This window comes from Cydia fagiglandana, chromosome 10, assembly GCF_963556715.1.
Source record: "Cydia fagiglandana chromosome 10, ilCydFagi1.1, whole genome shotgun sequence".
Taxonomy (NCBI): domain Eukaryota; kingdom Metazoa; phylum Arthropoda; class Insecta; order Lepidoptera; family Tortricidae; genus Cydia; species Cydia fagiglandana.
In genome coordinates this window covers 7356923-7379010 of record NC_085941.1, presented here as the reverse complement: position 1 = coordinate 7379010, position 22088 = coordinate 7356923, and the positions used below count along the sequence as shown (strand labels likewise).

The following is a 22088-nucleotide window of genomic DNA, read 5'->3' as shown; positions in this document are numbered from 1 at the left end:
TCAACTTTATAACTGCTTCCGCTACTATGTTTTTTGCTCGTTGAATGCCTCCCGAGAGAGGAGATAGCGACTGGCTGTTTTCTAGAGTTTGCGCCAGACATGTATAAAGAAATAAGAAAATGATTTGTATCGCGATATTAGTAGATTGTAGGTTTATGTAGTAGGTTGTAACAAAGAAATTTTGTTTGCAATGTGTTTTATGATTTTGTATTCACGAACTTTTGTTCAGCTAAAATAAGACATTTATAAATGTGAATTATTTTGAATAGCGTTGTTAATTTAATAGCCATGGTTTATTTCTTTTGCAAAACTAGGTATTCGCTTTTATGTAATTGTATAGTTAGCTCTGGACTGAATGCTTTGATGTTTAAAGTTTAAACTATCCAATTTACTTTTAATAAAAAAGCAAGTAATTACCTCTGTTCAGTTGCCAAATTTTTTAATTTTTAAAGCACTCAAATTATTTATTCAATATTTCTGATGCTACTTGCGCTTTAAAGGGCTTCAACATTTCTACCAAAGGTTAGGCGTATATCTACGGTATAAGCCATAAAATGAGATGGACTTTGGACCCGGGTATGTCCTTAAACTACGTCCAAACCAGCGGTGGTAGGTCCCGCAAGGGGCCGCCTGGTTTGCTACCACCCTCCCGCCGGAGTCAGACGCCAAGCAGCCTTGCTGCGTTTCGTCTATGTGCGGGAGTACCAGTGCCTTTGGGGGATGATTGGCTGTCAGTTGTGTTGCATAATGCCGGTTTTTGGATCCTTGAGTGACGTCGGGCCGAGCAGCTCTCGCTGGAGGGTAGCGGGATCCGAGGCACGGTCTTGCCGGTGGCCGACCGCAGGAAGTTGGGGGCCCAATTGTACGACAGCCACGTGCGAGAGGCTGCCCCGCCACCTAGCGAAAAATCCTGGAATAGCTCCACCGTGCCAGTTGGCGACTGGACGGGGGAGGACCCGGTGGGTTATTTCAGGGGGGCTCGGGCGTCCCCGCAGTCTCCAAGTGAGCTCCTCATTGTCCGGATTAGCTCAAGTGATCCAATTGGTAAACGCAACACCTCGACAGGCATTTTTTTCACCCATCCCACACTCCACAAACATGAAAACAAAAAGAAAAAAGAATAGGGTTAAACACCGGCTGCACTTCCTCCCATTGAAAGTGCACCTCACCAACATCAGGGGGTTGCACTCAAATATCGATCCGGTCCACCACCATCTTGAAACCGAAAAACCGCACCTATTCTTTTTGACGCAAATCAAAACCCCAGCGGACGCGTCGTACCTCAACTACCCAGGCTACTCACTGGAACATAAGTTCAGAGCACGTGCTGGGGTCTGTGTGTACGTCCGCGACGACATTTGCGTCTCCGTTGCTTTGAGGCTGCCGGGTTTTCCACTTTGTGGATTATGGTCGACTCGGGCTCAGAGAAAACTCTGTATGCCTGTGTCTACCGATCGCACAGCGGAAACCAGGAGACAACTAGGCTCTTTGACCACCTTACTGAGATGGCAGATAAAGCCCAACAGCGGTACCCCGCGGCTCAACTCGTATTCCTTGGGGACTTTAACGCCCACCACGAGGAGTGGCTGTTCCCGTACAAGAATACATGCCACGCTGGGAGGGAAGCGCGCAAATTTGCTGTATCCCTAAACCTTACCCAGCTGGTAAATGTTGCGACGCGGATACCGGATGTTACTGACCATACACCCAATTGCCTTGACCTTCTGCTGACAACTGATCCAGACAGGCACTCGGTTTCGGTCTCAGCTCCGCTAGGATCGTCCGATCACTGTCTGGTGAAATCCGTGTCGATCCACTCTCCTCCTGATCTCTGCCCTAGGGGCACGAGGAGAGTATGGCGATACGAGTCAGCGGACTGGGATGAGATGCGGCATTTCTTTGCGTCTTTCCCCTGGCAGCAGGTCTGTTTTTCTTCGGGTGACCCCTCGTGTTCTGCTGAGGCTGTTGCGGATGTGATTCGGCAGGGAATGGAATATTTCATTCCGTTCTCCGACCTATCGCTCGATCACAAGACCCGAGCATGGTACAATTCGGACTGTGCTCGAGCCGAGGCCCTTAAGCAGTCTGCATACCAGGCTTGGGTACTAGCCCGCGATACCAAAGCTGGAGCACAGTGGGTTCGCGCGAGGAAAAAAGCCTTTAACTCAGCTGCCAAGTCCTGCAAACGGGTGCTTCGAAAGGCTCGATTCGACCACGTCAGTCGAATAGGGGCCAAACTCGCCTCCTACCCTCCTGGTAGCAAGCGATTCTGGTCCCTGTAGAAAAAGCGGTCGAATCCAACTTCTGCCGACCCACATTGCCACCTCTGCAGAAACCTGATGGGACACTGGCCCACTCCGCGACAGAGAAAGCTAACTTGTTTGCTTCTCTGTTTGCGAGCAATTCACGTCTAGATGCAGGCTCAAAACTTCCACCTACGCTACCTCATTGCAGTTCCTCTATGCAGAGAATTGCTATACATCAAAAAGAGGTACGCCGAGCTCTGCTGAATCTTGACGTGAATAAGGCCAATGGACCAGACGGTATACCTGCACGTGTACTAAAGCAGTGTGCGCCTGAGTTGTCTCCTGTACTGACACGCCTGTACCGCCTTTCTCTCCAAACAAGAACGGTGCCGAAATCCTGGAAGCTTGCAAACGTGCAGCCAGTACCCAAGAAGGGTAGTCGTGCTGATCCCTGCAATTACCGACCAATCGCCATTACCTCCATGCTCTGTAAAGTCATGGAAAGGGTACTTAACGGCAAGCTGCTGGCATACCTCGAAGCAAATGATCTGCTCAGTGACCGTCAATATGGCTTTCGCCGAGGTCGGTCTACTGGGGATCTTTTAGCGTATGTCACGCACTGCTGCGGCGAGGCCATGGAGAGGAACGGTGAAGCGCTTGCTGTTTCACTGGACATCTCGAAGGCCTTTGACAGGGTTTGGCACGCAAGTCTCCTTAGCAAGCTTCCTGCTTACGGCATCCCTGCTGATTTTTGTAGCTGGCTATCTGATTTCTTGAGTGAACGGTCGATCAGATCAGTTATTGATGGCTGCTCTTCGGACCTCATGGCCATTGACGCCGGTGTTCCTCAGGGGTCTGTTCTCTCCGCAACCCTTTTCCTGCTCCACATTAACGACATGCTGCAACCCAGCATTATAGGTTATGCAGATGACAGTACGGTTGTTGAGAGATATTTGGCTAGTGCAAGGGACAGCAGGGAGGATAAACGTTCACAGAGAGAGGCCACGGTTGAGCGAATGAACTTGACCCTTAGTCTCGTTTCCCAGTGGGGTGATGACAATCTGGTCACGTTCAATGCCTCCAAAATGCAGGCGTGTCTATTTTCCGCAAAACGGAGTCCATTCGACCTGACTCCTTCTTTCCGGGGTGCATCTGTACCTATTATCGACGGCCTGGAACTCCTCGGCATGGAGCTGAGTTCAGTCCTCAGCTTCGGCAGCTTCATTGAGTCTAAAGCACAAACTGCGGCCAGAAAGCTGGGCGTCCTAAATAAGGTGAAGCGATACTTCACACCTGGACAGCTTCTAACACTTTACAAAGCTCAAGTCCGGTCGTGTATGGAGTATTGCAGCCACCTGTGGGATGGCTTAGCTAAATACCAACTCGCCGCTTTGGACTCAGTGGAGCGCAGAGCCAGGAGGATGATTGGCGACAAGAAGCTAACGGCTAAGCTTCAGACTTTGGCCCATCGGCGGAAAGTCGCCAGCCTGTCGGTATTCTACAGGTTGCACTTCGGGGAGTGTGCCCAAGAGCTACACGAGCTCATTCCACCGTCCTCATTCTACCATCGGACTTTTAGACGCACAGCCGGTTTCCATCCTTACTTGGTAGATATTCCGCCAATTCGCACTAAGCGCTTTGCTTCTACTTTCCTTATGCGCACTGCCAAGGTATGGAATTCCTTGCCGGCGTCTATATTTCCGTGCTCTTATAACCCGGCAACCTTCAAATCAAGAGTGAACAGGTACCTTCCGGGCGAGCTCGCTCCATCGTAGGCCACGTCTACGCCTCGGCTAGTCTGTGGCCATGAGTAAGCCCATTCATAATTTAAAAAAAAAAAAAATGGCCATACTTGAGGTTGCACTTAGTATGAAAACATCCAGGGATAGACTAGGCGACAATTTTTTCACGACACGTATCGCCAGCGACGTCTGGCAACATGGCGCGCCTTATTTTGCCATGTCGCCAGGTATGTCATGCGAAGACCGGCAACGTCACCTCACCCAAAGTAGCTGGTGGCAGGTGTCGTGAAACAATTGTCGCCTATCTTAAGAGTCATTCTATCCCTGGCTTAAGAGTCATCGGGCTTTAGTTCGGAACATAAATTAGCGATATCATTATATTCGGCACGGGTGTGGTGTTTCGGCGGTTCCAGGGCAAGCGTTCAGACGACGCCACGGAGCCACGCTGTTACGTCGTCGCTCAATTAAGTTTAGTTAATTTAATTTTTATGTGTCTTGTTTTTCTTTTATTTTGTAGTTTGTTGGTTTCATTTTATACTGTTATGGGGTGTTACTTATTTGATCAATAAATAAATAAATATTAGCTTCATAAAGTCACTTGGTGGATAATCTATTATTGGACATATTGCCCTCGGCCCGCCTTACCTTAAAGGTATTGCAATAATATTGCTACTAAGCGGCAATATCGCTGCAATACTGTCTAATTTCCATAAATTATGATGGTCAATTCGCGACTAATGTGAGGCCTTAGTAACGCTACAATCAAACAGAATTAATTACCTTTGACAAGGACTGTAATGTAATAGCTAAATTCTTAGGTAATTACTACTAGACTTTTGCATAATAATAATCAATAAGCAAATTTTGAATAAGTAAGTACAATTTTTTTTTTGCTTTTTTTTGTTTTATTAAGTTTTATTAAGTTGCCTTCACAATAAAGGCCTGTGCACACCGGCTGCGTGACGTGCACGTGTGCATGCGGCGTTATAATATACCTACAGGTCCTTATGAGAGAAGGCACACCGCTTGCGTGACGTGTGCGTGTGCGGCTCCAACATTTTAGCGCACGTGCACGTGCATGTCACGCACACGCAATCCGGTGTGCACAGGCCTTTATGGTTATTGTAACAATGGAGCTATACAATTATACATATAGGCAGGTATGCCCCCGTGCAAAAAGCCTTAAGTTCCATTTAAGTGATTTGAATTTGTCCCACGGATACACTTGCAATAGTTGCAAGCATTGCCTACTTGATAATAGACACTGCAATCTTTTAACATTTCAAATAACGTTTGATGTTTTGAACCGCCTGACGTTTATGTCAAGACAGCTATATTTCTATAGGTTGGTAAACTTAGCTAGTTCACATACCATATATAATAAGATACATAAGGCATTCATTATTAAGTCTTACTTACGCGACACAATCACGATTTTAAAATTTTCAGGCAAACATTTTCCACGTCCACTAACCCCAAAACATGCAGGAATTCAGTTTTAAAATAAAAACGTGGCTACTTCATTACAGTAGGCTTAATTTCTAAGCCCGCGGCGTGGAAGAGGATTTACATTTTTAACCTCGGGACAAAATGGGGGTTGTTCGAAAAATGTAGAAAGAATAATGAAAACAAAACATGAATACACTTGCATACCACTCGACGCAATAACTAATTATAATTATATTCTTTGTAAATATGACTAAAATTATCAATAGCTTGTGTTAAGTGAATTCACTACCGTAACATAGCCCGAAGGACACTTCAAATTACTAGGAAATAAAATATAAGGAACAGACAAACAGCTTTTGAGATGACCATAATCTTCTTCTTCCTCGCGTTATCCCGGCATTTTGCCACGGCTCATGGGAGTCTGGGGTCCGCTTGACAACTAATCCCATGATTTGACGTAGGTACTAGTTTTTACGAAAGCGACTGCCATGTTCCAACCCAGAGGGGAAACTAGGCCTTATTGGGATTAGACCTTGGTCCGGTTTCCGATGTTTTCTTTCACCGAAAAACAACTGGTAAATATCACATGTTATCGCAAATAAGTTACGAAAAACTCATCGGTACGAGCCTGGGTTTGACGTGCGACCCCCGGATTAAAAGTCGCACTCTCTTGTTTGAGATGACCATAAATGTGAATTCAAATAAAAGAGAACTGTTTTAAGAAAAATTCTATATCCAATTTGCCCAACAATTATGACTACCGCACTGCCATTGAAAATTGCCATAAATAACTCACGCAAAATAATTAATATCGTTAATCTAACACTTGTTTTATGCGCAGTTGTAAAATTGCGCATAAAGTGTTACTTATGTTATAAAAGTCCCGACACCTCGTGAATACCGAATTACTTCACAATTACGTATAAATTCAAATAACTTTCAAATCTTTTCGCAATAAGTTTTATTATACCTATAAACCATGTGCCTATCCTTTCAAAATAACATTTCATTGGGATGCAAAACGTACTAATAAAAAACCACTCTAAAGATTATTTTTTTGCACAAAATGAAACCATAAACTGCAGGTTTCATACCTACTGTCCATGGTGTTTCAGTTAATATAAAATTACAGGTAATAAAAGTACCGTAGTCAGCCAGTAAAGTAAAAACAAATTTTATGAAAAGGGTTCCTCTCTTTGGCAAAACGTTTCTTCAATGTGTTTAAATAACTAAACGAATGTAATCAATACATTTTTTCCAATTATTTTGACACAAATGTTGGCTGTTTAAAAAAAATAGGAACATAATATTTAACACCAAAATGGATGTTACTCAGCATACGCTTCAGTTTTTGAAGTGATCCTAGTGTATTGTAATTTCCTACAATATACTTAAAAATATGTACTTCAAAAAGTTTGCTAAAGTTTGAAAGACTATGAAATAATTTTACAAACGTAGCATTGATCCTCTTTAACATTGATTATACTGTTAATACTCATAGGTGCAATGAAATTGTAAGTTTAAACAGCAGCTTGTCAATTGCTTTTCGAATCAAAAACGCATGAAAACTGCTACGCGCTCTGCCGTTTTTCACTACCTATCAAGCGAAAAAGTTGATTAATGACCATGCAGTCACTTTTAACGCACGGGCCCCTAAAAAATGCGCCATTGCGATGGGATGCCATGCGATGCCAGCGTGGTGGAGGGATGCACGCTCTCGTGAACTGACCAGTGATTTTATGCGACATTAAATTACGGATGAGGATTTATGCAAAGCCTTACTTGGCATACCCAGCGGCACATGAAGGGTTAAATTTTCTCTTTAAAAACCTGGCAAGTGCGAGTCGGACTCGCACACGTAGGGTTCCGTACCATAATGCATAAAAAGACAAAAAAAACGGTTACCCATCCAAGTACTGACTTCGCCCGACGTTGCTTAACTTCGGTCAAAAATCACGTTTGTTGTATGGGAGCCCCACTTAAATCTTTATTTTATTCTGTTTTTAATATTTGATGTTATAGCGGCAACAGAAATACATCATCTGTGAATATTTCAACTGTCTAGCTATCACGGTTCGTTAGATACAGCCTGGTGACAGACGGACGGACGGACGGACGAACAGCAGAGTCTTAATAATAGGGTCCCGTTTTACCCTTTGGGTACGGAACCCTAAAAACCATACCAATGTACGTGTTTCCATCGGTCGCTTTAGATACATCGAAGGAAAATTAATTATCATTCTTTGTTTTCGATACTGATGGTCATTTACATGCACCCCAATGTTTGGAAACATAATACCCGAGCTTAAAGTCAAAGTGAACGAAATTACTTTCATAACGAACTTTAGAATTTACTGCACAAAAATGTTAAAAGCTTTCTGTGCTCGTTGCAGAAACATAATGAAATTTACCTGTTAACTAATTAATATTTTGTGTACCTAATTAATTAGCAAAACGTTTGCTTCGAACACTTTACATTGCAGATTTTCAAATTATACTAAATTGTACGTTCGAAGACAGATTTCAGTGAACTTTGTGCTCCTCGGGTAGCAATAAATCGTTCAAAAGGAACAAATAACTTGACTTAAGAAATTAGCTCCGGCTTAATTGTTGAGTAGGGAGTAGGGACCGGAGTTACTAACTAAGAAAAGATGAGAGGAACGCACCCTGTATACAGATTAGAGTTTGTAAAGGGCTGAAAATGCGATGCTAATAAAGTAAAAACAGGCTCATGAAATTCGGGCTTCAGGGTCGTGACAGGCATAAATTAAAATTGTTTATAGAGCTCATTAGTGATTTCGTTTTTGAACATTTGCTTTGATCAATTAATAAAATAAATTTTAGTTTTTGGCGAGGTTAGCCTGTGAAGCGATGCTATTTACAATGTTGAGAGTTTTGAGTGCGAATTTAAATGAAGGCTGTGTTTTATTTTTTAATTAGTCTACCCTCGTATATCAACCTTTCACTGCTCGTATATGTCCAATTTAGTTCTTAATTACTGTTAGACTTGTTTCGTAAAATAAATTATTTTTATTTATACTAGATTTTTTATGTCGTCGATAAGATAATCTTATTTAAATGCTTTAGGGCAAAAAAGTACACAAGACAAATGGATGAATTGTTTGCTATATTCACACTAACTGTAGAATATCGTGATGAAAGATGAACAATCCCATAGCTGGCATTTTTGAAGTTTAAAAAATATGTAATCCTAAAGCCAATTATTAAGAGAATAGTGGAGCGGAGCCCTTTCTCAGATGTTTTTGGAATTTTAGGAGATTTAGGTCAATATATCCACCGCGCTAACGGGGCAGGCTCCTCAAATTAGTGCTGTAAAGATAACTGCAGTTTAGGTAAAAATCCTACATAAAAATCTGGAGGTTTCGTACTCGACTATTTCGTTCTCCAACAAAGCAATCGTAACGATTTTTTTAAATTTTAATGGTAATGGTATTAAAATCTGTGTCCGACTGTTTTGCCTTTAGTGCTAATTGGCTAATTTATAACAGTTTTGAATAATATAATAATATTTTTTGTCTTGTTTTGAATACCATTCTTTTATTTACGGCCTAGTTAATTAAGTTTTTGTTATGTTTGAGGTGCTCTAGCGCTTAAATAATAACAAAAATATCAAAAAAGTAAAACAGTCCGACAGCCTGTGTTAAAAAAATCAAAGCTCAAATCAAAGTCGATTACGTTTGTAAGGAGAAATGATCACTCCCCTATCCTCTTAAAGTGCTGAGTGTACGCACTACGCTGGTGTTTACAGTGAGCTGTGGGAAAAATGTATATTATATACATATTGAACACATCAAAGCACTTCATTGTAAACATCTTGCAAGATTGTAAAGCAATATACCTACTCGTAAACGTAATTTAAGTTACCTATGCAAGAATATCGCTATAGCACCTTCAGATACCTATAAGTATGTTAGATTAGATTATTAGACCAATAAACAAAAGCTTGTAATAATTCGTGTCTGATCATGGAATAATTTTATTTTTCCCAACGTTGATATGTATTATTTTGCTTTAAAAATACAGTGAGAGACCTTTTAAAAACGCCTCGTAATAAAAACAAGTGAACCTACCGCCCACCAATTACGATCCGTATCGCTACTTCCACTTGACAGATATCCTGCTGATAGTGTTTAAGCCTATTTTTGCTTTATCGTAACTACCTGCAATTACCCGACGATGGCGAGTAATGCTTCAATAAACCCGAACTTAATCATGGTGATAAAAACTGAATGACACGCGTTAGTAGTGCGGGGAAAAGTGTGAAATATGTTTTTAAATGTGTCGTTTCGGAGCAAAAACTCTCACTTTGTCGCTTGCCATAAGGACGCTTTGACAGGTTATTCGTATAAATATACAAGCAAATCTCGTCCTCATGGTAAGCGACAAAGTGGAACCTTTGACTAGACTTCGACACAAATATCAGTAGTTATTGCAGTGATTAGTACGAGTAGGTACCCTTTTATACGTTATGTCAACTCATTACATTGAATTTGCTTTACTTGCCCGAGGCAACTTTAGTACGTCCCTCTCTTATAATTATTAGACATGGTCAGTTTGTGGTCAGTTTCATGGATCAGAATTAGAATTCCATATATTTAATGAATATATAAATAAATATTTAAATTAGCAAATTTTTAAGCAGGTTAGATAACACAATTTTCTTCTATGTCAGATCCTTGCACGCTATTAGAATTATACATCGTAAAATTAAGTACATATATGTATAAGACTTACTATCTTCTATAAAATGTGTGTAGCCTAGAGTCTTCCTTAGAAACTAATATAAAACTTTTATCGATACATTTTCAGTACCATTTTAATACAACACTAAACTCTGCCCGCGGTCCTCTTGCAAATTATTCAAGTACATCGCTCACTCGCACAGTTTGCACCTCTCGCTCGTTTTGCAAATTTATATGAATCATTATTGGGTTGAATTATAGTACCGGCCATCGGCTCAAAGGCCGATGCATAAGTTTATATTGCGTTCGTAAAAGGACCTAACCGCCTATATATCATGCCAGTCAACAGTCGGGCTGTTGTTACCAAGACTTTATTGTCTACAGCATAACAACGACTTCAACATATAGTCTATCCTTGTACCAGGAACATGTTCGTTTAAAGACAGACCATAACTCAAAAGTCTTTTAAGACGTCTTTTTGGCTAGTATTTTAAAGTGACATAATTTTTTTGGTTATTTAAACCAATGTACGCACATACAACTTAGTCAAAACTATAGTTCAAAATGTCTTCAGTCAGAATTCAACTCCATCGGCCAGACGGGAATTTGGAAGAACGGTGGATGCACATGAGTGAGATAGGTTAAATAGATTAAAAGAGATAGGTTAAAAGAGAGATATTATGTTTTCTGAATTTGAAGTTGTCTGATCATTTCCAGTAAGTACGAGTGGATTAGACTTGGTTGTCACGCTATTGAGATGTGACCTCTAATATTTAATTTCGTTTCAATAAACGTGTGTTTTATGGAAACGTTTTTCTTATTTCTACTCCCGCAATAAAATTTACAAATTAATTGTCTGTAGGTACATCGATATCATTTGTTAATTGTTTTATAATGGGACGAAATTGTTTACTTATACGTACTTACAATTAATTATTATTATGGTGTATCAAATGTACCTACAATGTATAAAAGCGAACAGCGCGCTTGTAAAATTTATTAAATCGTATCTTACTTTCCTTACAACCTTGTTCATAATTCTTTAAAGAAAAGCTCACGCCCGACTAACAAAGCAACTAATATGCAATAACCATTGTAACCATATTGCCTTCTTCCATATTTCATAGCTTCGCCTTTCTCAGCGCATCAATAACGTACGGATAGATGTTATCAAGTCTCGTTTAGCTCTGGTTCGGCCGTTTTTTACTCTCAGCGGTGTTTAATAGCTGGGCTAGTTATTTATACACAGAGTTTATGATTACGGTTTAGACACAGTCAGTAGGTGTCGACTTGTAATTGATTTAACACGCGCTATAACGCTTTTTAAGCTGGCTTTTTGCTATTGGATGCATATTTTAATCTTATTTATTGCAAGGGTTTGCACGTCTGCCTGGTGGCTTGTTTGTGGTTTGCAGTTGTCTATTCATCGATGTTATTGATTAATGTAAATATTATTTAATATTTAATATATATCTCTTTAATATAAATACCTGCCATATTTTGCTTTGCATTACTTATGAAAGCAATATAATATAAATAATTGTACTTATATGATTCATAATTGTTATAATTATTTGCAGTGACTTATTTTTCTAAATGTTTTTCAATAAAAAGACACGTCAAGTTTGCTTACCTTTTTTTCTAATTCTAAAAAAAATTACTATTTGAACCATACGTTAATACGTGCATAAAGTTTTATAAAATATTGATAAAAGCCATTCACTTAGGTCAGAACAAGCAATTATACTTATTTTCTTTGTCGGTATCTTTTGTGCAAATTTAATTTCAACGCTGTAGGTAAAATTTAGCAATTTAGTTAATAGTCCACTCCTGTTTATTGTTTTATGGGCCTGAACATACACCGTGTAATTTACCTCTTGCAATTATAGGACTCATTCATTTCAAAAAAGTGTTTCCTTGTAACGCGGTTTTATTACTTCCTTTTTGGATATTAGCATTATTTTCGTGTGAATAAATTCATATAATTTGAATAATTTTGTACCTCAAACACGTATGAATAGGTAAACGTTAGTATTGCAGAAGGCTGAGATATACACGGTGGCTAAAAATAAATGCATTCCCGTTGTCAGGGAGGTTTTATGATTATACTGAGCAACTTTTACTATGGGACCAACCCCGAAATCACGAAAAAAAAAGAACGAGGTCTCAACTTACGCTTGCAGTGTAGTTAGAGGGTCTAACTCCTATACATTATACTAGTTTTTGGTTTAACTCTTAATATGGAGTATTACTGCTATGTTCTGCTGCCAGAGTGCAGCATTAGTGCACATAGTAAACCATAGAGTAGGTAACTTATACATACTAGGCCTTAAACAATTATTGACAAGTTTTCACTATGACATTGGATGCATCAATTTGTTACAGGTGGCTCTACGCAGTATTACGCCCTATACCGGGTGTGGCCTGTAAGACGAGCAAATAATTAAAACAGATTGTACTCCTCAAACGGTGACACTTTTGTTCAACAACTTTAAAAAATGACAAAGTATTTAGACTATTTTTCATACAAAATAAATATTATATTCAATGGACGCCATCGCCATGCCATATCATTTGTGATTGACGTTGCTTGAAATTCGCAATTCATTGCGTCTTAGAATAAACTTTTAAGTGTATTAAAAACTAAACCACAGGTTATTTTAGAAAGTTCCTGAACAAATGTTGGTCAGTATGAGGAGTACCGCCTACAGTTAAATTTTTTGCTCGTATTACAGGCCACATCCGGTATATTAATTGGTCAAAGTTCGTCAATAATCGAATACTGACTATGATGTTGGTAGCATTGTTGCTTATACTAAAAAGAGCACGGAGACTTGACGGAGACCCATCGCGAAGACTATTCATAGACTATTTCACAATGACAGACGTCAATTTATATTCAACCATCAAAATATTTTAGTATATTTTTTACAAAAGAATAATGAACGCAAATATGCAAAATCTTGTCTGTTGTCTTATTTTCTTTTTAACGTTTCGAGGGATCAAGGGAGACTTTCTTAATAATGGAAAACAGGAGAATATTGCATCAGGACCCGGGTCATTTTGGGATGAAAACAATTTTGGAGAAAGTGTAATTACAGAACTGGATGAGTCTGAGGACGACGAAGATTTTGATGATTATAGACTAAGGAAAAGTTCAGCGGAAAATATAAAATTGTATAAAGAATTCTCTGAGGCACAGCGGAAAGTAAATAAGTCCAATGAGATGGCATTACGTGGCAAATCCAGGGCAAGAAGGGATGATTCGGTGGAGGTACTCGAATGTCTACAATGTAACGGCTCAATCTCAGATAATACAAGTATTGCTGATGAAAACTGCTACAGTGGTAACAAGTAAGTTTTTATTTTATTTTTTAATCCAAACCAGTTAGTAACTGAAGTCAAAAACATAAACTGTTTTTACCGAAATATGCATTCATAAGAGTCTATAGGTATAATAAATTATAAACAATTAATATTAAATTATCACGGACCATAGTATGAACCGTAAACGCGTAAAATTTCGTGTCCAAAATTATAAATTAAGCATTTTGACTGTACACTGTACAGTCACCTGCAATAATTTGTTACTCTTCGAAGGCCGCAAAAATATGTTACACGCTCTTATGGCTCTTACAAATACGATCGTGTCAGATATTTTTGCGGCCTTCATTGCAGGATTTGCAGGTGACTTAGGAGTATTAAGAAACATCTTAAAAGTTGAACGCATGAAATGGGAGCGCTACTGAGATATTATATGTACATGCACCAACGAGAATGACACACAAAGTACCATGCGTCTAATACAGTATAAAGTCTGCGTTATTAATTAAAACATTTTGTTTCCTTTCAGTGTATCGACGGTCGAATGCGGTATGGAATACGGCACTCGGAATCTTCAAGAATGTTTTATAGAACTCCATCCTCTTTATATAAAGCGAGGTTGTCATGATCCTTTTAAACTCAATGTAACATTTTATTGCAAATGCACCCTATGTAACGATAAACCTGGTGAAAAGCGCGAGTACTTCGTGTATGAAGATATGAAGGATTGGGCATTTGACAACAGAAGACTGCAACAACCAAACTTGCCAGGTACTCTTCATTTTTAGGGTTCTGAGGCCCTACCGCGAAAACGAAATTCCTTTATCCGCCTCCCTATCGCTCGTATATGCAAGAGCAATAGAGAGGTAGATAACGAAGACGTTTTTAGTAGTTCGCGGTAGGGCGCTCTAGTGAAACTTGGCGAACTTGAATACTCCCTTGTAGGTGTTTATTCCCACTTGTAGGGGTTGTCCCTCTGGGCTCTCTGGGCCCGTCGCTCTGTACCGCTTACTGTGGAGATATTATTATATTTGTTTAAAATGTACTCAAAACACAAAAGTTATGAATTATTGTTATATGTACAATCAACTAAGAAAAGTTTGTTTAACCGTTTTAATTATTTATTTCAGTGGTTACAAACAATTAAGTAACAGCTTATGGGCCCGATTCGGATTTTGAAATAGACATCTATTAGATATCACCAAGATACGATAACGATATGTTTAAGATCTAACCTGTCAAATTTGACATTTGCGCGATTCGTAGATACTTTTGAACGATTTCCACAGGATACGACTTAGAGATCCAATTCACATCTAATAGATATCTTACTCTATCTAACGTAAAAGTGACATTGGTTGCCCGAATTGCGCTGCAAAAGAGAACTAGTTGATATGTAAACTATATCGTATCTAGAATGGATCTAGTACGTGTCGTCTCTTGTGAATATCTATAAGTTTGAGTACGGCAGTATTTATGGAGCCCTATTAACATATATCATTCATTTGTAGGTGTTATTCCAGCGTGTAAATATTGCAACACGACTGGTGCTGGATACTATCAAACTTGCTTGGACGGTACCAGGTAAGTATTAACCCCTCAACTGCCTTGTCCCGTATCCGTCCCACACAATTTGGACTGTAATAAACAGTTGAAAGGTTATTAAATCAGTAGCAAATTTTTGACACTAGCGTTCGAGGGGTTAAGAGGAAACACGTTTTTAGGGTTCCGTACCCAAAGGGTAAAACGGGACCCTATTACTAAGACTTCGCTGTCCGTCCGTCCGTCCGTCCGTCTGTCACCAGGCTGTATCTCACGAACCGTGATAGCTAGACAGTTGAAATTTTCACAGATGATGTATTTCTGTTGCGGCTATAACAACAAATACTAAAAACAGAATAAAATAAAGATTTAAATGGGGCTCCCATACAACAAACGTGATTTTTGACCAAAGTTAAGCAACGTCGGGAGGGGTCAGTACTTGGATGGGTGACCGTTTTCTTTTTGCTCTTTTTTGTTTTTTTTTGCATTATGGTACGGAACCCTTCGTGCGCGAGTCCGACTCGCACTTGCCCGGTTTTTCAATTAAACATTTACGACGAAGGAATTTGATTTCAGTAGCTTGTCACAGTGACATTAGTATGAGGTCCACATCGACTTTCATATTAATTGTCACTGTGAAGTTACCAAATGCTACAAAAATGAAATCCTTTGACTGCATATCCTCTAGCCACTCAGACATCGCAACTTGCCAATACAAATGCTATTTTGATTTGTCAGAATAAAGATTCAAATTAGAATGGAACGTGAGACCTCTGGACGGCTAGAGGATATGACTCATATGACTATTGAAGTTTTATACTGTTTTCTTACTTCCGCAATATTTTCATAACTATAATTTTTAGCCGTTTTTTAAGACTTATTTTATTTGATACTTTTATTAGTTTTGCATTGATCGATCGATCCATAATAGGGCAAGTTTTTCCATTGTCGCTACCCCCATCCCACAGTGTTCCGTCTAGAACAAGCTAGGTGGACAAAATTCATTATCAAATTTCCACTAATGGGTAATTAGATTAGATAAATAACATTCTTAAACCCCCAAACCCATGAATAGATCATGCCTAACTTTCTAATTTTATGAGTTATAGGGCGCCGAAGTCAGCTAACGAGGAAAGTGCAATCGCACAATTAAATCAGTTGCAATTCTGTGATGCGTTCAACAACATCTCTTTCAAGTAAAACATTATATTGTGGAAAGTTGTAGTAATAGATCTTATAGCTGAAGGTAAGCACTTTATATTTTTCATTTAAATATATTCATATCTCTCGTAATAGTGCAATATATGTAGCATTAAAAATGTACTTTAAAAATGTTGAATTTTTTCTTAGTTTTCGAACTTTGATAGACTGGCAAATACTTGACAACACTTGACAACAGTCTAGATTTTACATATAATGTACTACCATTATCCTTCTTTATGATGGTGTATATTTCATTTTTCACAAATTTTCACAACATTTTTTTTTCTTTTTTTTTGCAGAACACGTTTTCTCTATTTCAAGGAAGGGGTTTTTGAAGAATGGACAAATAACGGGAAAAAAGACGGAAATTCCCACCTTTATCAGTTTATATTGGCAAAATATGAGTTACGAGATTTCACGAAAGAGTCTGAGAGACGGTTGAAAAATATTTAAACCAGTTATTCATCAAAACTGAATACCAAGTGGAATAGTGCGTTAAGATTAAAGAAGCAATTTGTGGAAAAGTTTAAAAGGGGTCTGGATGGCCAAAATATAGAATTACGAGTGTGCATAACGAGATCAAGTACATCAACGTCGTCTGAAAATGTTAATCCTGCAGGAAGACCCAAATTAAACTTCAAAATTTCCTCTTTCAAAACGAAAAAACGCTGAATTAATAATCTGGTACAATTACGTAGTGTTTTAACTGCTGCTTAAATCCCGATTGATTCGTCATCGGCAGGAAATAGAACACGGCAAAAATGTTAAAAAATATAAGAGAAAATCCACATAAGCCAACGTAGTCTTGTTCTTACGACAACAGTAGGAACTTCAATGAATTCTAGGCAGCTAAGTGTTAATGAGGCATTAGCATATTATATTGAGTCAAAATCGAAATGTACAAACTTACAAGCAGACTAAAAAGTGGTCAATGAATGCTGATCATCATAAATATCCATCATATCATTATTTGCCCAATGCAATAGGTACATGCGTGTTATATCCTTCAGAAGAACTTCAAAAAACTTACGCAAAACAAGGAAAACAATTACTATTCTGATATAATACATGAGTTAGAACAGATTATTAGGTTATTAATCATTAACAGATTTAAAATAATTTATTATTAATAATAAGTTAAGTTTTAATTAATTTTTTATATATATTTTTATTTTTTTGTATATTTTTAAGTAAATAATTTAAAAAATAATGTATATTATGAACTGTAAAATTTTGTTTATTATTGGGTTAATCAATTATTTGTAAAAAATATATAATTAATTTAAATATATATTTTATTTTAATTTTTTTACTTTTTTTCATGGTATTTTAGAAAATTTAATAAATTATATTTAATTGAATAATATTAACCATAATACTACCCAAAAACATTACAAAATAATTTTGTCCACCTAGCTTGTTCTAGACGAAACACTGTTCATCCCCACCAATGTTTAGAACTTTCAACTTACTCTACAGTACCACTCGTGACTGTTACATAAATAAGTACACATTGTCCTACATTGAGTGGTTTATGCCTTTAATGGGGCCCACTGATTAACCGGCCGCCGGTCGGTTAGAACAAAATTTTGACAGTTCCGAACATCTGACAGCTAGGCCGATACCGTCCGGTGGACTGTCAATCAGTGGGCCCCTTATTGCACTTTGTTGCCTTCTATGTCCACCAACGACTTTAACTCTGTGAAATAATTTAAAAACCACATTAATTACCTAAGTGTTCAATGTACCTAACAAGTTTTTAAATATGTACGTTATTTTTTAGTGTAGAATATACAATTTGCGACGAAGGACAAATGTGTTATACTCATATAGACAAGACTAAAGGGTCAATAAGTCGTGGATGTGCTAACAAACCAGCCTACAACTCTTTATTCACATTTTGCAACCAAAGCTACTGTAACGACAATAACTATTGGAATACTGATGCAGCATTTCAATTTACAAAACCAAGGAACAGGACGCACTTGATTTTAGAACTCTCAGATTTTTTAATAGGATCTAACACAGGACGTAAAGTGAACGAAATACTATTTGTTGTTCCTTTAATAAACCTGTATGTGAATACTCTTTGAAATATTTACTTTGACAATCAAGAATGTCAAGTTTAATTCTTGTCAGAGTTGAGTGTCATGTCGAAAATAATCACTCGTTATACAATTTTGAATATTTTTATTTTAATAATATGCGCGGATTGCAATACAACAATTTCAAATGTAAACGACGACATTATTTTAGCTTATGCAATGACAAACAACGATGACAACACTACATTACAAACAATTGTTGAAGACACGCAAAGTGATTTGGTTTCGGATTTTTTTGGCCATATTAAAGAAATATTTGAACCCGATGGAGCTAATACGAGTAATGAGGTAAACTCATATGAAATACCTGGAAAAAATAATGAATTTGCTCTAACAAAATCCCCAGCAAAGGAGTTGATACAAAGATTTAGACACATTACAAAAAAAGAAAACAAAATTCTTGCAATGTTTGAAAACAGTACATTACCTTCTTCTAAATATTATACTTTTAAAATTACCGATCCTGATATTATAAAGAAATATAAGTTACTACAAAGAACTACACTAACTAATGTAGAAACAACGTCTTTGTCGTCAACGGCTACACAAAGACAAAAGAAAAAGTATTTTAAACAAAAATCAATATCAACACGTAAATCTAAAGAACAAGATCAGCTTCTGGAAGACGAGACAAGCCTTGGGCCACTCGCTATCGAAGGTGAAGAAGAAATTGACTTGATGGATCAACATTTGAAAAAATTATCTTGCATAACTTGTGATAATGTTAATAGCAGGGATTGCAATAATCCGGGAAACAAATTGTGAGTAAATTTTATTTCGGCAACGAAAAAACTGGCTGATTTAGACGGCGCGTGAACTCGCGTGCGATTTTAGTTACATTGCGGACTGTTGGTTACGTCCAATTCAACCGACCGATCAAAACCCGCAATGTAATGAACTGGCATGCGAGTTCTCGCATTGTCTAAATGAGTCCTACTGGTTCGGGGTTTATTATGTACTGAAACAGTACTTACATACATAGAAACACTAGATTTTATAGAATTTCGTAGCCATGGTGCTGTTTGATTAAGAAACACATGTCTTAACTTGATGTTTCGATCGTGAAGACTATAGGTACAGCTATGTTGATTGTTCGATAGTGGTCTCTGAGGCCTACTTGCAGAATTACTGTGTGAGTTTATAATAATTTAAGCATGAAAGTCAGGATGATTTAATACTATATATTAGTAATCGTATAAAGTAATTAAATGATTGTTAGCTTATAATTTTCAGAATTCAACATAAAACACTTAAATTTGATCGTGATGCTGATGTAGATCTGAGATACTCTGTGCCCTTGACCGAGCAGACAGTTCAGTCGTAAAGCTTACTAATTAAAAAAATGTGATCTAATTTTTGAAGTTGCACCACATAGTTGCTAAATCGTTTCTGTTTTAAAAGTTAAAATTTAAACATGGAACGTATGGACAAAATACTACGAGCTTTACAAACACGTCGTGTCCAATTGAGTCTGTTATCTTCAAACTCGGGTAAATCCATCTGTCCGATTGTTATTGAGAATATGGTAGATAAAGGGTGCGAGAGGGTCGAATGGATTTACCCGAGTTTGAAGTTAAGCGACACAATTATTCGTATATGTACTTAGTTAGAAGAGTTTCCTTTCACAGACTTCCATTGCAACGGTGCAATGATGGCGCTGATAAATGCTATACGATGCAAACACCTTTCGGCATAGTGGTCCGCGGCTGTTTCAATCGTCTAATGAATCACACAACGTACGTGTGTTCTTGCAACCTCTGCAACTCAATACCGATACATGATTTACCGATCATCTTCACAAATAAGACCGAATGGAAGAATAACATTCTGGAGATAAGTCATGGGAGAAGATTAAGACATTCCGTGTATAACCAGATGGCTTGTATACGATGTGAAGTTAATCAAACGGTTCATGAGATACCGGATATTAACTGTCTCGAAGGGAAATAGTAAGTTTTCTGTTTTAATTTTTTCATTAACAGCCAGTCATTATAAGTATAAGCAAGAAGAACAACAGTAAATTGTAGGGTTAAGTGACCCCCCTGCAAACAAGTTTCTAAGCATGGGGTCTCATTTAACACTGCAGTACTTTTTCTAAGTACCCAGTTCCAGGAATTTTCAGTATGCCCTAAGTACATATATAGGTACATATAATTATAATCACTACACCATATAAAACAATGTCCCCCGTCGCGTCTGGCTGTTTGTATGTTTGTGTGTTTGTTCGCGATAAACTCAAATATCACTGAACGGATTTTCATGCGGTTCTCACCTATCAAAAGAGTGATTCTTGAGGAAGGTTTAAGTGTGTAATTTGTTAACCCGTGCGAAGCCGGGGCGGGTCGCTAGTATAATAATGTATATTATATAGGTACCTACGTCAACCAACCACTTTTTAAAGGAGAGGAGATTAAATAGCTTGTAGCGTAATTCGCCACTGTTAGTAATGGCCACCCTAAACTAAAAATGAATTCTATTCACCTATAAAAAGAATTCATTTCATTATAAGGTATTCAATAACTGGCCAGCCTTCTACTACTAAAATGAATTCTATTTCAAGGTGAATAGAATTTATTTTCGTGTGGCCAATGTTAGGCCAGTTACTGCCGAATTACCCTAGTTGGTCTTCTCCACATTGACCTTAGAAATATCATATTCTCATCTCTCTCTCTCTCTCTCATCGCGTTTTTTTGGAGAATTAAGATTGGTACTTTGCTAAGTTGTAATTAATATTTATAGCTGGTCAAGCAAATCGTGTCAGTAAAAAAAGGCGCGAAATTCAAATTTTCTATGAGACGATATCCCTTCGCGCCTGCATTTTTCAAATTTGCCGCCTTTTTCTACTGACAAGATCTGCTTGACCAAGTATATCATAGTTTACATTTATTTTCAGTCGGGTTCTGCCAAGCCAGTACTGCAACGTCGATGAGATATGTGGCATACGGTCAATCAAGAATGAAGGCTACATTTGGCGCGGGTGTATCAAATACCCTTATTACAATTACTTATGGAGTTTCTGTGAAAATGATTTATGTAATTTCGATCCGCCTACGTCACTTTTTGATATCGAATGAAATTTCTGTTGCTTTGAAATATCATATGTGGTTGTGTGAACGTTAAAATTATTACCTAGTTATTACTACTTGGTACGTATGTATTGGATAATAAATAAATAATTAAAAATTACTTTAAATGTTTGGCAGTGCACCTGTTCAACTTTTTTATTTACTTATTTACTTACATATGGCGGAATTAATGCCGTAAGGCATTCTGTACCAGTCAACCAGTGGGCTAAACCAGAAAGTTGAAGTCTTTTTTTTATAATTCAAAATATACGCAGCGGTATAGTTTTTAATTAATTTGCCTAATCAAATTGTCCTTATCCTTAAATTCAGTTAAATATAAATATTTATAAACGAGTCTATCGCGAATTGATTTTCACAAAATGTCGGATGTTGTAATATATATGTATTTAGTAAAATATCAAAAAAAAAACATTATTGAAGTCATTAATGACCATTTTCAACATCAACATCAGCTGTAAAAAAATATTTTGATATACATCATCATCATATCATAATTTTTTTTAATACATATACATCATAAAACCTCAAAGACCAATCTATCGCAGCTTGTCACTTATAAATTCTCTTCCCATAACACCTTTTCACAGATTTTCTTATCAGAGTTAAAAGCATATGCTGGTTATCTCGCGAACACGTAGTTGAAAGTGGTCGGGCTCAACCATGCGAAACTTAGACTTGCCCGTAATCT

At 37.8% G+C, this 22088-nt stretch overlaps 2 protein-coding genes and 1 long non-coding RNA gene across 3 annotated transcripts in view; 2 read left to right on the top strand and 1 right to left on the bottom strand.

The window, feature by feature from the left end:
- The window catches only part of LOC134668174 (uncharacterized), a 764384-nt gene that overhangs the window by 263339 nt on the left and 478957 nt on the right, over positions 1-22088 (bottom strand). The window lies entirely within an intron of this gene.
- On the top strand, positions 13094-18303 carry LOC134668287 (uncharacterized). The gene is made up of 4 exons (XM_063525769.1): positions 13094-13494; positions 13994-14235; positions 14976-15048; positions 17993-18303. The coding sequence occupies exons 1-4, from the start codon at positions 13094-13096 to the stop codon at positions 18300-18302; spliced, it is 1026 nt and encodes a 341-aa protein (XP_063381839.1). The 3' UTR covers position 18303.
- Positions 18303-21388, top strand: LOC134668286 (uncharacterized). Its single transcript, XM_063525767.1, has 3 exons — positions 18303-19075; positions 19943-20263; positions 21208-21388. Exons 1-3 carry the CDS (start codon positions 18360-18362, stop codon positions 21386-21388), a joined length of 1218 nt encoding a protein of 405 aa, XP_063381837.1. The 5' UTR covers positions 18303-18359.

Coding starts and splice junctions, on each gene's coding strand:
- LOC134668287 (XM_063525769.1), top strand. CDS start 13,094: ATGCAAAATCTTGTCTGTTGTCTTATTTTCTTTTTAACGTTTCGAGGG. Junction 14,236..14,975: donor GCAACAACCAAACTTGCCAG/GTACTCTTCATT, acceptor ATTCATTTGTAG/GTGTTATTCCAGCGTGTAAA. Junction 15,049..17,992: donor ACTTGCTTGGACGGTACCAG/GTAAGTATTAAC, acceptor GTTATTTTTTAG/TGTAGAATATACAATTTGCG.
- LOC134668286 (XM_063525767.1), top strand. CDS start 18,360: ATGTCGAAAATAATCACTCGTTATACAATTTTGAATATTTTTATTTTA. Junction 19,076..19,942: donor AATAATCCGGGAAACAAATT/GTGAGTAAATTT, acceptor TTCCTTTCACAG/ACTTCCATTGCAACGGTGCA. Junction 20,264..21,207: donor AACTGTCTCGAAGGGAAATA/GTAAGTTTTCTG, acceptor ATTTATTTTCAG/TCGGGTTCTGCCAAGCCAGT.